The following is a 12031-nucleotide window of genomic DNA, read 5'->3' as shown; positions in this document are numbered from 1 at the left end:
ATTCCTGTGAGCAAATATTCAGGAGTATTTTCAGTACATTTTTAGCAAACTGTGCCGCCATTCAGGTGGCTCTGGATAACTATCCTTAATCTGTAATGAGGTGCCTTATTCTATGAATTTGGCTAGGTTTTTCTGAAAAAAATACAACTCTTGTTTATCAGATTGTTACAGTAGTGAATTTAGCTTAAAGGTTACATATTATACAGTGTGCATCATATAGTAATGGTTGTACAAAATTGTGGTTTTTAATCAATCTGCTGTGATGATATGACAGACGTATGAGTTTTCCTGGGTATTAATGACCTCTGTTACTCTGTTACCAAACCTAGCTTGAAGATAAGACCATACGTCTTCAGATGTCTACCTAATCTGCACAATGTCTTACATGTAATCTTTTGCTGCATATGACCTTTAGAACAGAGGGTATGGCTCTGAACATTGGTAATGCCAAATAGTGCTTTAATAAGCAGAAAGTAAATATGACTTCTTTTCATTGGTAACACTACCCGAAACCATAGGTGTGCCATATATCCAACTTTATCCTTGTCCTTATATTACTTTATTTTGACAACATTGAAGAATTTATGTCCTGCAGTTCTTAAAGTGTTTCCTGGGGGAAGGCTGCGGGATCAAGAGACACCAGATTGGACCCATAAACTCAAATTCTTTTCAGTCATTAAAGAAGAAAATTGCTAGATATTTGTCACTGATAAGATGACAACAGTATTTCTTGTCTCCCACAATTCAAAAATATTCTTACGCAAGTGAATAATGCTGCTTCTTGCTTAGTCAATAACTGGATTATGTGATGGTTATCTCCTTATCAACTGAGCTGAGCTTCTCAGTATTTTGCATGCAAAACTAGATCATAATTTAAATACATGTGCTCATATTTTCTGGCCCTGATTTTCAATATTGTTGCCCTACCTTACATTAGTGACACTGTTCCTCTCAAGGAAGGGGTGTTCAAGCATAGATGGGACAGTATAGTGCTGAGTCGTGGCCTTCATTGGGAAACAGTACTATTTTCTATTTGGTCTGTTTCAAGAAAGCCTTTTGAACAAAATATGTTATGGAGTTATTTGACCAAAAGAAGGGTATTTGTAAGTGTTGTAAATGCTACTGAATTGAAGCTTGCTTTTATGGTTAGAACTAAACCACAGTATTTAATGAAACTACAGGGAAGGCAAGGCTATGCAGCAACACTGAACAAATATAGTAAGCTAGGAAATAAATAATATGATTTGACATATGGTCTCTAGTTTTTTCTTAGTTTGAAGTGGATGTTTTCCATTTCAGAGCAAAATTAGAATACAGAAGAACAACAGCTATATAGGGAGCTGCTATGAGATTAATGCAAAATTATTTGCAGAAAATGATAAACGTTATTTTGCAAGACTGCTGTGGCTGGCATTCTAACTGAAGGGTTCTCAAACCTGGTAATACTACCTGCTGCAAATAATCAGCTGGCAGCCTAAAGTCACTCTGGGTTAAGTACAAAGCTCTCTGAAATCAGTGGAAGTATTCCCTGATTTTGGCTTTCAATCTGTTTAAGGCAGTTCAAATCTATATGTTTTCTTATACCTTTTCACTTCAACATTTTTTTGCCATCTTTCAGTTCACAATGTATTTATAATACGTGTACTTTCTGAATTTATATTTCATGGGAATTTTTAAAGCTATGCTTGTTTTTATTCCAAAATAGAATGTTAACAAAACTTATGAATGTTGGAAGTTCTCGGAAGGTGCAGAGCAGTTCTGGTTGAATTTCCATGGCAGTGATTCAGCAAAACACTTACAAACTGACTTGATTTAAAGCGCATACCTAAATTGGAGCTCAACATAAAATACCAGAAATACAGTCCCAAAGCACAGAAACTCTTCTGGAAACTGGAATCCTTCTGCTTTTAGTTCCTGGACCAATAAGATTTCATCCTGCGTTCACTGTTGCTTTTAATGTTACTTTTGAAAGGCAAACACAAGCACAGTTTACACAGCTGTATAAAGTCCAAACCCAATCCCATTCTGTTTTGCTGTACAGCAGATATCTTGGGAGGTTCCTTTTGCTAAAATTGCAGTAAGGACGACTGTTTCAAGATTTGGGTTGGTTGCTGTGTCCACACAAGACTATTCATCATTAATAAATGACTGAAGATAAAAAGATAGCTTAGTACTTATTCCAGCTGCAGTTAGAGTAAAATAGTATTCTGAAGCAGTAACAAAAGAATAGGCTGTCTTACCTGTAACAGTTGTTGTCAAACTTATTGTAACTGGCAAATGCAATTAAAACGCCAAACCCAGCTCCTAAGGAGTAAAATATCTGAGTAGCTGCATCAATCCATACCTGCGTAATAACATCAACATTCTCAGTGTCAGTTTAGTCCAAAAGATACATCAGGAAAATTCAAGAGTGTACAAGAGAACTGGCTTTTGAAAAATTATCACCATTCATGCTTATGGGAGCGTAAGTGCTCCTCAGCACCCATGAGATGCCACATGGAGCACAGTCATGGTCTGGAATGGCTTAACCCAAAATGGTAAGGGCCAAAGAAGTGGGTGAGTTCTCAGTGCATGCACACTGCTACCACAGTGGGGTGTACTGCTTGGATCTGTACTTTTGAGCTTTTACTGACTACTGAAATGATTACATGATTTTTCTCCCAGGTGACAGAAATATACTTCCAATAGTTCTTATTCCAAGTTAGTTTGGAATGTACAGCCAGAAAACTAAAAATAATTAATGGTTTGAGAGTCACAGGACATTTTCTTTCCCATGAGAGAGCTTCCTTCATGGGACTGTTAGTATACTTTATATGATGCTTTCTTGTTTCAGAAGCTGAAGCATGACTGATACGCTGTGAACAGAGCCATGCAGGTTATCCGTTACCTTTCCCACTTAGCTGGAGATGGAGTTATTCCTGTGATAGCCATTAAATTTCAGTTTAGATGCAGCTTGGTCATTTTAAGACTTGTCCATGAGGGAAAACGTGGTTTTTAGTGCTATCAAATTTTCTAAAGTGACCCTCCAGCCCACCATCCACTCAAGATGTGCAGACAGCAGTCAGGAACAATGCCAGAGTGCTGGTCTCCTGAATCAGAAGCCTGAAAATAGTCTACCCTGGTAAATGAGGGTTTCGCTTATTCAGTTGTTACACAGAGATATTTAAACAAGCATCTTCAACAAGGGTATTTTTTTCATTATGAAATCATTGGAGCGAATAATACTCAACATTTCTCAAAGTGAGATCTGCAGCGTTTGAGTAAATCTGCCAGGTGCTCAAGACTGTGAAAAGCACTGGATTTAATCTCCATCCATCTCTACAAAATTAGATCCAATGTATCTATTCAGCTGCAGCTTTCTAGCAGATCTAAGCAGCTTATGAGCTCCATCTGCATTGGGGTTTTAATGCTAAGCTTCCACGATGGCCCAGTGGAAAGAAAGAGAGTGCCTTATCTCATCTTAACATGATATATGACAGCACTTATGCTAGTGATCTATTTTTTTTCAACATAGATGATAGATGCTTTCAACTACTGCCTCCTGAAGACTGTGACCCATTTATTGAACTCTGGATTTATAGAGAAACTTAATTTTATGAATTGTTGAGAGTTAGTTACTTGAAAGATAATATGAAGAACAATCTATGATGTGTTTATTGCAAACCAGTGGATAGGTGGATATGATTTTTCTCAAAGTGCAGTTCATACAGTGCTTTTGGGTATCATGGATTTCTCTTACTACATAGCAAAACAATCTTGTAAAATTAATTCCTTGCTCATTTCCTTTATATACCTAGTTACATCTTAATGTTCTATCTCCACACAAAGGTTGAGATCAAATAGGGTTGTACTCTCTCAGGAATGCTTATGTGGATAAGAGTGCAAAAGGAGGAATGCAAAGCCTCCTATAGTTTTTCTTGGTTTTTAAAACTTGCCATAATTTGACTTGTTAATGAAGTTCCTGTTTTTTTAAATAAATTTTGCTTAAACTATGACTAGACCTGCATGCTGCCACCATAAGGCACTTGGGTTTAGTGGTTCTCTAGTTCTTTTGTGTCTTCCCAGTGGACCTGTACTCATTATTCTTCCCCTTTCTTATTATTCAAGTGCAATTAAGCGTCTGCTTAAGTCCTATTGTTTGAAATAAGAGGTTAGCACTTCCTACCTACTGAAGGAGTTATGTGTGTGCTTAAGTACATGTTGAGTAAGAGTCTTGGCTCATAGTAGCTGATTAGGAAACAAATTGAGAAGATCAAGGTTAAAGGAAAAAAAGAGTAGAAACCAGACATGCCTTTAGAACTAAGATTAAATGCAAAGCATTCCCTTTGTTACAACAAAGCAGGATGTGAAACAGGCAGCGGGGCTGGTTCTTCTGCAGTTTACGCTCATGTTCTCTGTTCACTTCAGCTGAATGGCTTCTGACTGATGCGCAGTCTAATCTATTTTATGGTAGGATATTGTTTTTATAGGCATTAAAAATAAAAAAAAGAGAAACATTTTACAGGAGGCAGTCATCAATCTTTCCAGCTTTCTTCATGGTTTTTATGCCATTATAACCTCTGTGAATATTCTTTGCTGTGTATGTGGATTTAAAGAATTACTGTGCTGTGTGGAGAGGAAACATTGTGTGCACCCCCAGATGTTACATAAGCTTCAGGAAACTTGTTAAGGTGTATGAAAGCACGAGTGTCTTCTCATGTCTGATTTAACACCGATTCCTGTAGCAGAAGTGTAGCTGCTGTTTTACGCAGATGATTAATGTATCCATTTGTGCAGTGGGGATGAGTATTATGGCTTTAAAGCTTCTGGACGTTCAGCAAGGAATGTAGGAATTGGTCTACTTAAGAGGTTCTCAGGTGAATATTTATCTCTCCTTTTATAGAGACACCCTTTATGGATTCAGTATCCCTGAAAAGTGAGGTGTCTCAGAGCTTGCTCAGTGCTGTGCGGTATGTGCCCTATAAAATGAGGCAGACCTTGACACTGATCAGGATGCTCTAAGGTATTCTAGAAGAGCATTGGCAGAGCCCTCTGTAGGTCATTACTGTTTGTGACTTAGGATGTTTCTTTGTCAGATTCTTCACTTGGGAGAAAAAAAAATCATAAATCAGAAAGGTGCAGGGATGCATTGACATAGAACAGAGGAGGGGAGTCTATTCTTCAGAGCCGGAGGACAAAGATTAAACACATAACCCTGTTGCAGCAGCAGGTATCCCAGTCTCCAAGCAGAAGAAAGGCTGATGTGACAAAGCAGTTCATGAAACTTGTCCTTATAAATGATCTTTAGCCTTTTATTATTCTAGAGCAACCCTTTTTTGTCGTTGTCTGAAAAATTTAGTCTTTGAAACAAATAACTTTAGGGTCGTCCAGATAGCAGTTGCAGAAATACTATGCTAAGAAAGAGCAGTGCACAGAATATCCTTTGAAAAGCAGAAGGCAGCTATGATTATGGAGGCCTAGAAGATTCTGAACTGATGCAAGTTGGCACAGCTCCATAGACATCTAGTTGAACCTGTGGTGTTTTTTTCCAAACAGCACTTAAAAATATGTAAGAAAAATTTAAGCACCTCCTTTGTTCATCCTTGCATCTTTGTATTTATGTGTATGCATAAACATGAACTACTGAGGTGGCTACTGCCTTGGTGACAAAGGTGGATGAAGGTCCTGTATTTGAAGTTTGGTTTGATTATTCCAAAGTGGAGTGAGACGGGGTCTGGGTTCTGTTGATCACTTCTGTTGTTGAAGAAATGCCAGTTTCCAAATTTAGTATTACAAAACCAAGGAAGTATTGTTTTGCTAAGAGTATATGAATAGGTCTGTATTCTGTCTGTCTTTGCCTTTTTAATTATTCAGGAAAAATCAAGATAGGGTACATAGGAAATGTACAGTGCAACAATGTATAGACTACAGACATCTCTGAAAACTGCAAATTTTTGAGATGGTTAAATTTCTTCTAATAGAACTATGTCCTTGCTTTTCAGTTTTGTAACCGTTTGTATAGCCTTGTTGTGACCCATCCACAGAGATACTACCTTCTTATAAATGACTGATGATATTTTTAGAATAGCACAGTGGTAAGATCTATCTGTAGTCACCAGATCATCGTTCTTCGTAGGTCTGAAATGCTGGTGATATCATGAGTCAGTGACTATACTCGTAGATCTTGCTTTACAATGGATGAAATAAATCATAGTTCCAAGGTACTCCACAAATTTAGTTGGTTTGGATATGTTTAATGAGCATGTCTTGCAATGTTGTTAAATGATACGGGGAAACGTACATTACTTTCAATAGTAAGATAAGAATATCATGCTATTGAAAATCTCATTTGTATGAAGGACCATGATTAGGTGAGTTAGTCCTGACTTAGTATGTTTAGCAAGGTTTTCATAGACCAGGATTTTTGTTTACCAGGTTAATGTTTAACAACGTGATTCAAAAAGTAAAATTTTCTTCTAAAGTGAATTCTTAGCCTTTTGAGAATTAAATTCCTGCATGATTCAACTTTCATGTGTAAAGAATACCAGAGTACACAGGGTGCACAGTCAAAGCATGGACGTTAAGGGACTGCCACACCTGAAACTGGCCTCGTACAGTTTTTTTTTTGTGATCAGAACAGTATGGGTTCAAGCTGAGATGATAGTCCTGTTACGGAGAGTGTTGGAAAGTTAGACTGTCGGGGACGGTGGACTAGTGCTTATGCAAAAGCAGAAGTGTGGGTATATAATTTCAGAAATTAGCTCTAATATTTTCAGTTTTAATAACAGGGGCAACAGGTTTAATAATAACAAGGGAATAAAAGCAGAAGAGTATACTTACTGTGGCTTCTTTTAATCTTCTGAAATCTATGTGCAGGTATGCATTTATTCCATTGTATGCACCAGGCAGGGTTATTCCATGTATTAACAAGACAAATAATACAACATAAGGCAAAGTGGCTGTTATCCAAACAACCTGCAGACAACAGAGATCCCAAAGGTTAATCTGCTGCTACAGAAGATTGTGTGAAAAATACAGCTGGCACTTTCTTGGTTTTATCCATTCAGTTTGATAGAGAAGCTCTTTATAGGATGTCTTGAAGAAAAATGCTGTTATGTATCATGAGTCTTTACATATGTATGTTTACAGATACCAGTAGGAGACAGTTTTGACAAACAGAAGACTTGGGAGTGCTTATATGTTGCCAGTGTGTGTTAGACTGCTGATTAGCTATTCAGCTATATATTCGTTTACTAAACAAGTGCAGTCATTGCCTGATGTTAGGTGATACTTTCATGAAAATGTACAAAATGCTCGCAGATGTATCCAACCCTAGAATTTCTGTTGAGGTGTTTTCTGAGGGATGTCAAAGAGTAATTTTAAATTACTTTCATCAGATATTTCTCCTGTCATGGCATTTTGTATAATAAAACCAAGGCATCTTAAGCCATCAAAACATTAGTACTTTTGGCTAAGAACAGGAAGCACATTTAAGACAATTTAAAGTATTTAAAAATATTTTCTGGATGAGACCACTAATATTGAATGGAAAATTATGTGCTAATAAAATTTCCAGTCAGAACATCACACAAGCAAAGCTTGGAAATAAAGTAAAGGCTGAATCTGGATTGTATATTTCCACTGTACATATATGAATGCCTCTCAGATAGTTTGGTCCCCGAGGATCCCTCGGAAGCAGTGATTTAGTCTCTTGCTTTCTAAAATTAGGAGACTTATTAAAGGAGGCAAAGAACGTAGTTGAGATAGAAGGACAATATTAGCTCTACCTTTCCTGAAGTCTTCACGCCTTTCCACAGACTAAAGAAAAGAATGATTACCACCACCAAGAGGCAGAGGGAAAGTTGCCAGCGAGGCAAGCCAAGGTCATGGATTCCACGGCTTTCATGCAGGTGCAGAACTCCTCGCCTACATACCAGATACACAGAAACAAAGCGAAGTCACTGGGGTGGAAAAAAGTTTTTACATACCTCATCCTGTGGGCAGCAGAAATGGAGGCTGCACTGCAGTAGTAGCTGCCTTACTGATGTTGCTAGCAGTTAGTGAAATCTGTTTTGTGAACTCCTATCTTCCCACAATGCCTTTATGTTCTCTCTGGCCCATCAGTGTCTGTTTAGCACCATAGTGCCATAATGAAAGCACTCTCTTCTCTCTTTCTCTGGAAGTGTTTGGGGATTTTGGAAGTGTCATTTGTTGATTCTCGCTCGAATACTGAACAGATGCCCAGAGAATCTCCATCCTTGCAGATTTTAAAACTTCGCCAGTAATGGCCTTGAGCAGACTGGTTTACTTTTGAAGTTAGCCTTGCTATGGGTAAGGAGTTGTATTAGATGACCTTCGGAGATCTCTTTCAACCTAAATTATTCTTTGATTCTAGATAAGCAAACAGGTGGCTTCCTGCAACTTGGGCAGTTCCAAAGTTACTCTCAATTTCTTTTTGAATAGGCTGTTTGTGAGGCTGCAAAAAAGTGGTCAGATAGGAAAAGCAACAGTTGGTAAATTTAAATTGGATATAGTGCTCTCTGTTGTTCACTGAAATAGTAGAATGATAGCAGAGGAAATTCTGTTGCTTACCAGGGCAGGCTAATTCTTTTGACATCTACACAAGGAACTGGATTGAAGCATAGAAAAGAGCGTTTGTCCCCAGGACTGGTGATATCTACAGTTAGAGCTGTCAAAACACATTGTGTGCAACAGGCACAGGGATATGGGAGAGATTTTATAGTGGATCTCCCTGGCTTTAACTCAGTTCTATGCTATTGAAATGTCTTTCTGCTTTTTCAAATGTAAAAACTGCAGAAATATTTTCCTTTACTGAAAGCTGTATTTGCAAAGAGGAATGGCGCTGTGGCTGGAGCCCTGGATGAGAGGTGAATTGCAGAGCTAACTCCTGGTTCTGATATGGATCTACAGGATCCTGGCTCAGGGATTTGATTTCTTAGTGTTTCAGTGTTCATCCAGATAAAATGGTTATGACCTTCCTTGTCTCCTCTCTTTTCTCTATCACCTTTAATTTGCTATGCACTTCTTGGGTAAAATAGAAAGTTGATCTCTGTTGGCTTTTCTTAGCACTGTGACAGTACAAACAAATCAAATGGAAAGAAGCCCTTTTCACTGGAGGACCTTGACATGTTTTATGGAAGATAACTACATTTTAGAGAAACTGAAGTACTGAGAGATTTGCCCTGCCTGACTGCAGACATGTAGAGACTAAGTCCTGAGGAGTATGATTCCAGCTGTATTGGCTGCCTGCATACAGTCTCTTACTAGATAGATGGTGCTTCAGAATTAACCTTAAGCACTTGTCTTATCAAGTCAGAGATGAGTGAGATAGTTGAATAAGTTCCAAGATAGGGCAAACCTGTGTCAACTTAAATCGGGAAAACTGAAAGATACCTCTGTACTACTTAAGCTGTAGAAACATGCTGGGAAGACTAAGGCCCATTAGAACGATCCATCTACTAATAGGAAAGAGTTGCATACAATTCTCCTTTGGTTCCTAAAACATCAAGATATGATCAAGTAAGAATTTTAATAGTTCTGCTTCTGTAGTTTTTCATGTTTAATAAGAAATGCTGTATTTTTGGACTGGTTCTATGATTTATCCCAGGTTGGATAAAAGCTACTTCTAGAAAGCATCCTCCTAAATCAAGCAACTGATCTGTTTCTATTGCGTTGTAAGGTTAATAACAAGTGAGGCATTAAAAGGGTAGTGACCATGTGTTTGCGGCATGTATTTGAGAATGTTCCTATTTAGAAAGTATGAGGTGAGTTTAACTCTTATTATACAACATTATAGCTATATAATAATACAGCTGTTACCTGTGGAAACAGTAAAGCATAGAGGCAGACTTCCTGTTATCTCATCTAAAACTCTATCATGTTTAATTAAATGTAAATAAACAGGTAGGTCTCATTCAACTTCTGCTTAGTGTGAGTGAAAGCTACTTGTATTTCTGCTTATAAAGTATAATTTGCCAGAGGATCCACAGGTGTAAGTGAATCCGGGGCAGGCATGCCTGATCCCATTCTAAACTTACCAGACTGGGCAGTGGTAAGTGTAGCCAGGGAAAGCTTCACAAGCTTCTGATCTGAACATTTGTTGGGGGTTTTGGGAGGGTTTTGGCAATCTGTGCTATCACAGTTACACTGGTATTGCTATCAGAGCTGGATGTTGTAAAGAAAGTCCTTTGGATTATGTTGTGTAGATGTCTACTCATAAAAACTGAATCTGAATTTGTGTTCTTTGTGCCCATTTAACTTTTTATTCTTCTTGCCCAAATATTTTTCTGGATTTGTAAAGAAGCCTGCTTCCCCGTGTGTTTGCTTTCCAAGAAGCAGCTAGCAATGTGTCTGGAACGCTTGCCAGAACTGCCATTTCAAATGTGGGATTCCCAGGATTTTCAGGAGAATCTCCATTCCAAGAGTTCTGCTCCCTTAATCAGGGTAAGGGATCATAAAATAGGGAGACAAAAATACTTTGTAACCAGTCAAAACAGCTGTGTAACTGGGCAGCTAAGCAAGGAAATCTTCAGACAGCTGCTGTTTCGGAGCTGTAGTTTTGGCAGGTTTTGCTTCCTTTTCCTTTTTTCTTTTTTGTTTTTCTTTGTGACCTCTGAAGATAAGTCATAGAAGCTTTCCAAAAGATGCCCTTTTTGAGGGCTGCTGGGAAGCAGCTTGTGAATGTTTACCTATTATAAACTACACTTCTGTTCCAGCGGCACCATAAAGCATAAAAGATCTAGTGCTAGACTGTGATTTAGGTTAAGATGTGCTGACATCTGAAGAGGTGGAGGAGAGGAGCAGTGGCCAAAGTATTATAGACTAAACCTTCTTCATTTAAAGGATATAGCTCTGTAATGTTCTTTGAAAAGCAGTCACTTTTTTTTGGAGAAGGGTAAATTTGAAAAGAACCTTGCATTTATCATGTTCATCCAAGTTAGCATACATCAGTGATGCTATAGAAAATCCAGTTAGCTCAATTATGCCACAATTATTCTTGTTTCACATCAAGGAGTACTTACTCTGGGAGCAGCTGAAGCTGTTTTTAGCCTGTCTCTGCTAAGGTAGGTTGAGTGATGAATCCCTGGCTGGCTCCTTTAGATTATGCTCAGTCACTTCCCTTATACTGGCCACAAAGAGGAAAATGGGAAAGAAGACACTCCATTCGGAAGCTCTGAGGTCAAAACACCTGAATTTTCAGCCTGTTGATATTACAGCAGAATAATGCAACACAGCCAATATCCATTCCTGAACTAAGATTGCCTTCACTAGCTGCAGGACTGTCCCATTTCCCAATGCTATAAAGACACGTACAAGTCACAGACAAAATGGCATGAATTGATCTCTTTTTAAATCCCTAAGCCAGGGAACCAGAGGAGATACAGCACCAACTAGTATCAGCCTCTGATGTCTGTCCACTTCTTTAAATTATGTCCAAAGCTACTGAGAATGTCTTAAGTAAAAGTTTCTGAAAGTGATTCTTGTTTCATAAGTATAGAGTTATCCGTCCAATTCTGCTAACAAAATAAACTCTCATAATTCACAACTCTGAGTCAAAGAGGAAGGAAAAATCAGAGACAGTAAGACAACTAGGATTAGTATTTTTTCTGCTGATTGTTATTGAAAAAAGGATGAAAGTAGATGAGAAATAAGTGCAAAAAGGACAAGAAAATGTTATGGGGGAAAGATTGAGAATAAACATTAACAGATGTAGCTGTCAGAAAGTAGAACAGGGACCTATTGTATTATGCTGAGCAAGAGGAGCTAATAAATTGTTTAAGCTTTCTGATATTCTTATAGTCAGAGCTCTAGCAATATTTAGTTAGTACAGCGCCAAGAATCAAAGAACATGCACTAGAGATAAGACACTAACTTCTCTTTCATCAGGGATTTGTGCAAAGGAGCCTGATTTATGCTGACTGCTTTCCATGTAAGGGAGTGTAAATTACATTTGCAATGACTTTGAGACTATACATCACTGTAAATATGGGTCCCAAGAGTCTTTCTGCCTATCTGCAAGAGGGGCAGGACT

General features: G+C 38.1%; 1 protein-coding gene across 1 annotated transcript in view; it reads right to left on the bottom strand.

Moving 5' to 3' along the window:
* Positions 1–12031, bottom strand: part of SLC6A2 (solute carrier family 6 member 2) — a 70372-nt gene that overhangs the window by 22226 nt on the left and 36115 nt on the right. Inside the window, exons 5-7 of the mRNA XM_009637596.2 lie at positions 7767–7905; positions 6820–6954; positions 2241–2344 (exon numbers count right to left, since the gene is read on the bottom strand). Of these exons, the coding sequence (XP_009635891.1) occupies positions 2241–2344; positions 6820–6954; positions 7767–7905 (378 nt within the window). The remainder of the gene's footprint in view (positions 1–2240; positions 2345–6819; positions 6955–7766; positions 7906–12031) is intronic.

The sequence above is a fragment of the Egretta garzetta genome, unplaced genomic scaffold (genome assembly GCF_000687185.1).
Source record: "Egretta garzetta isolate BGI_Z169 unplaced genomic scaffold, ASM68718v1 scaffold314, whole genome shotgun sequence".
Lineage (NCBI taxonomy): Eukaryota > Metazoa > Chordata > Aves > Pelecaniformes > Ardeidae > Egretta > Egretta garzetta.
Note: the sequence above shows the minus strand (reverse complement) of the source record. Positions and strands in the feature narration are given on the sequence as shown.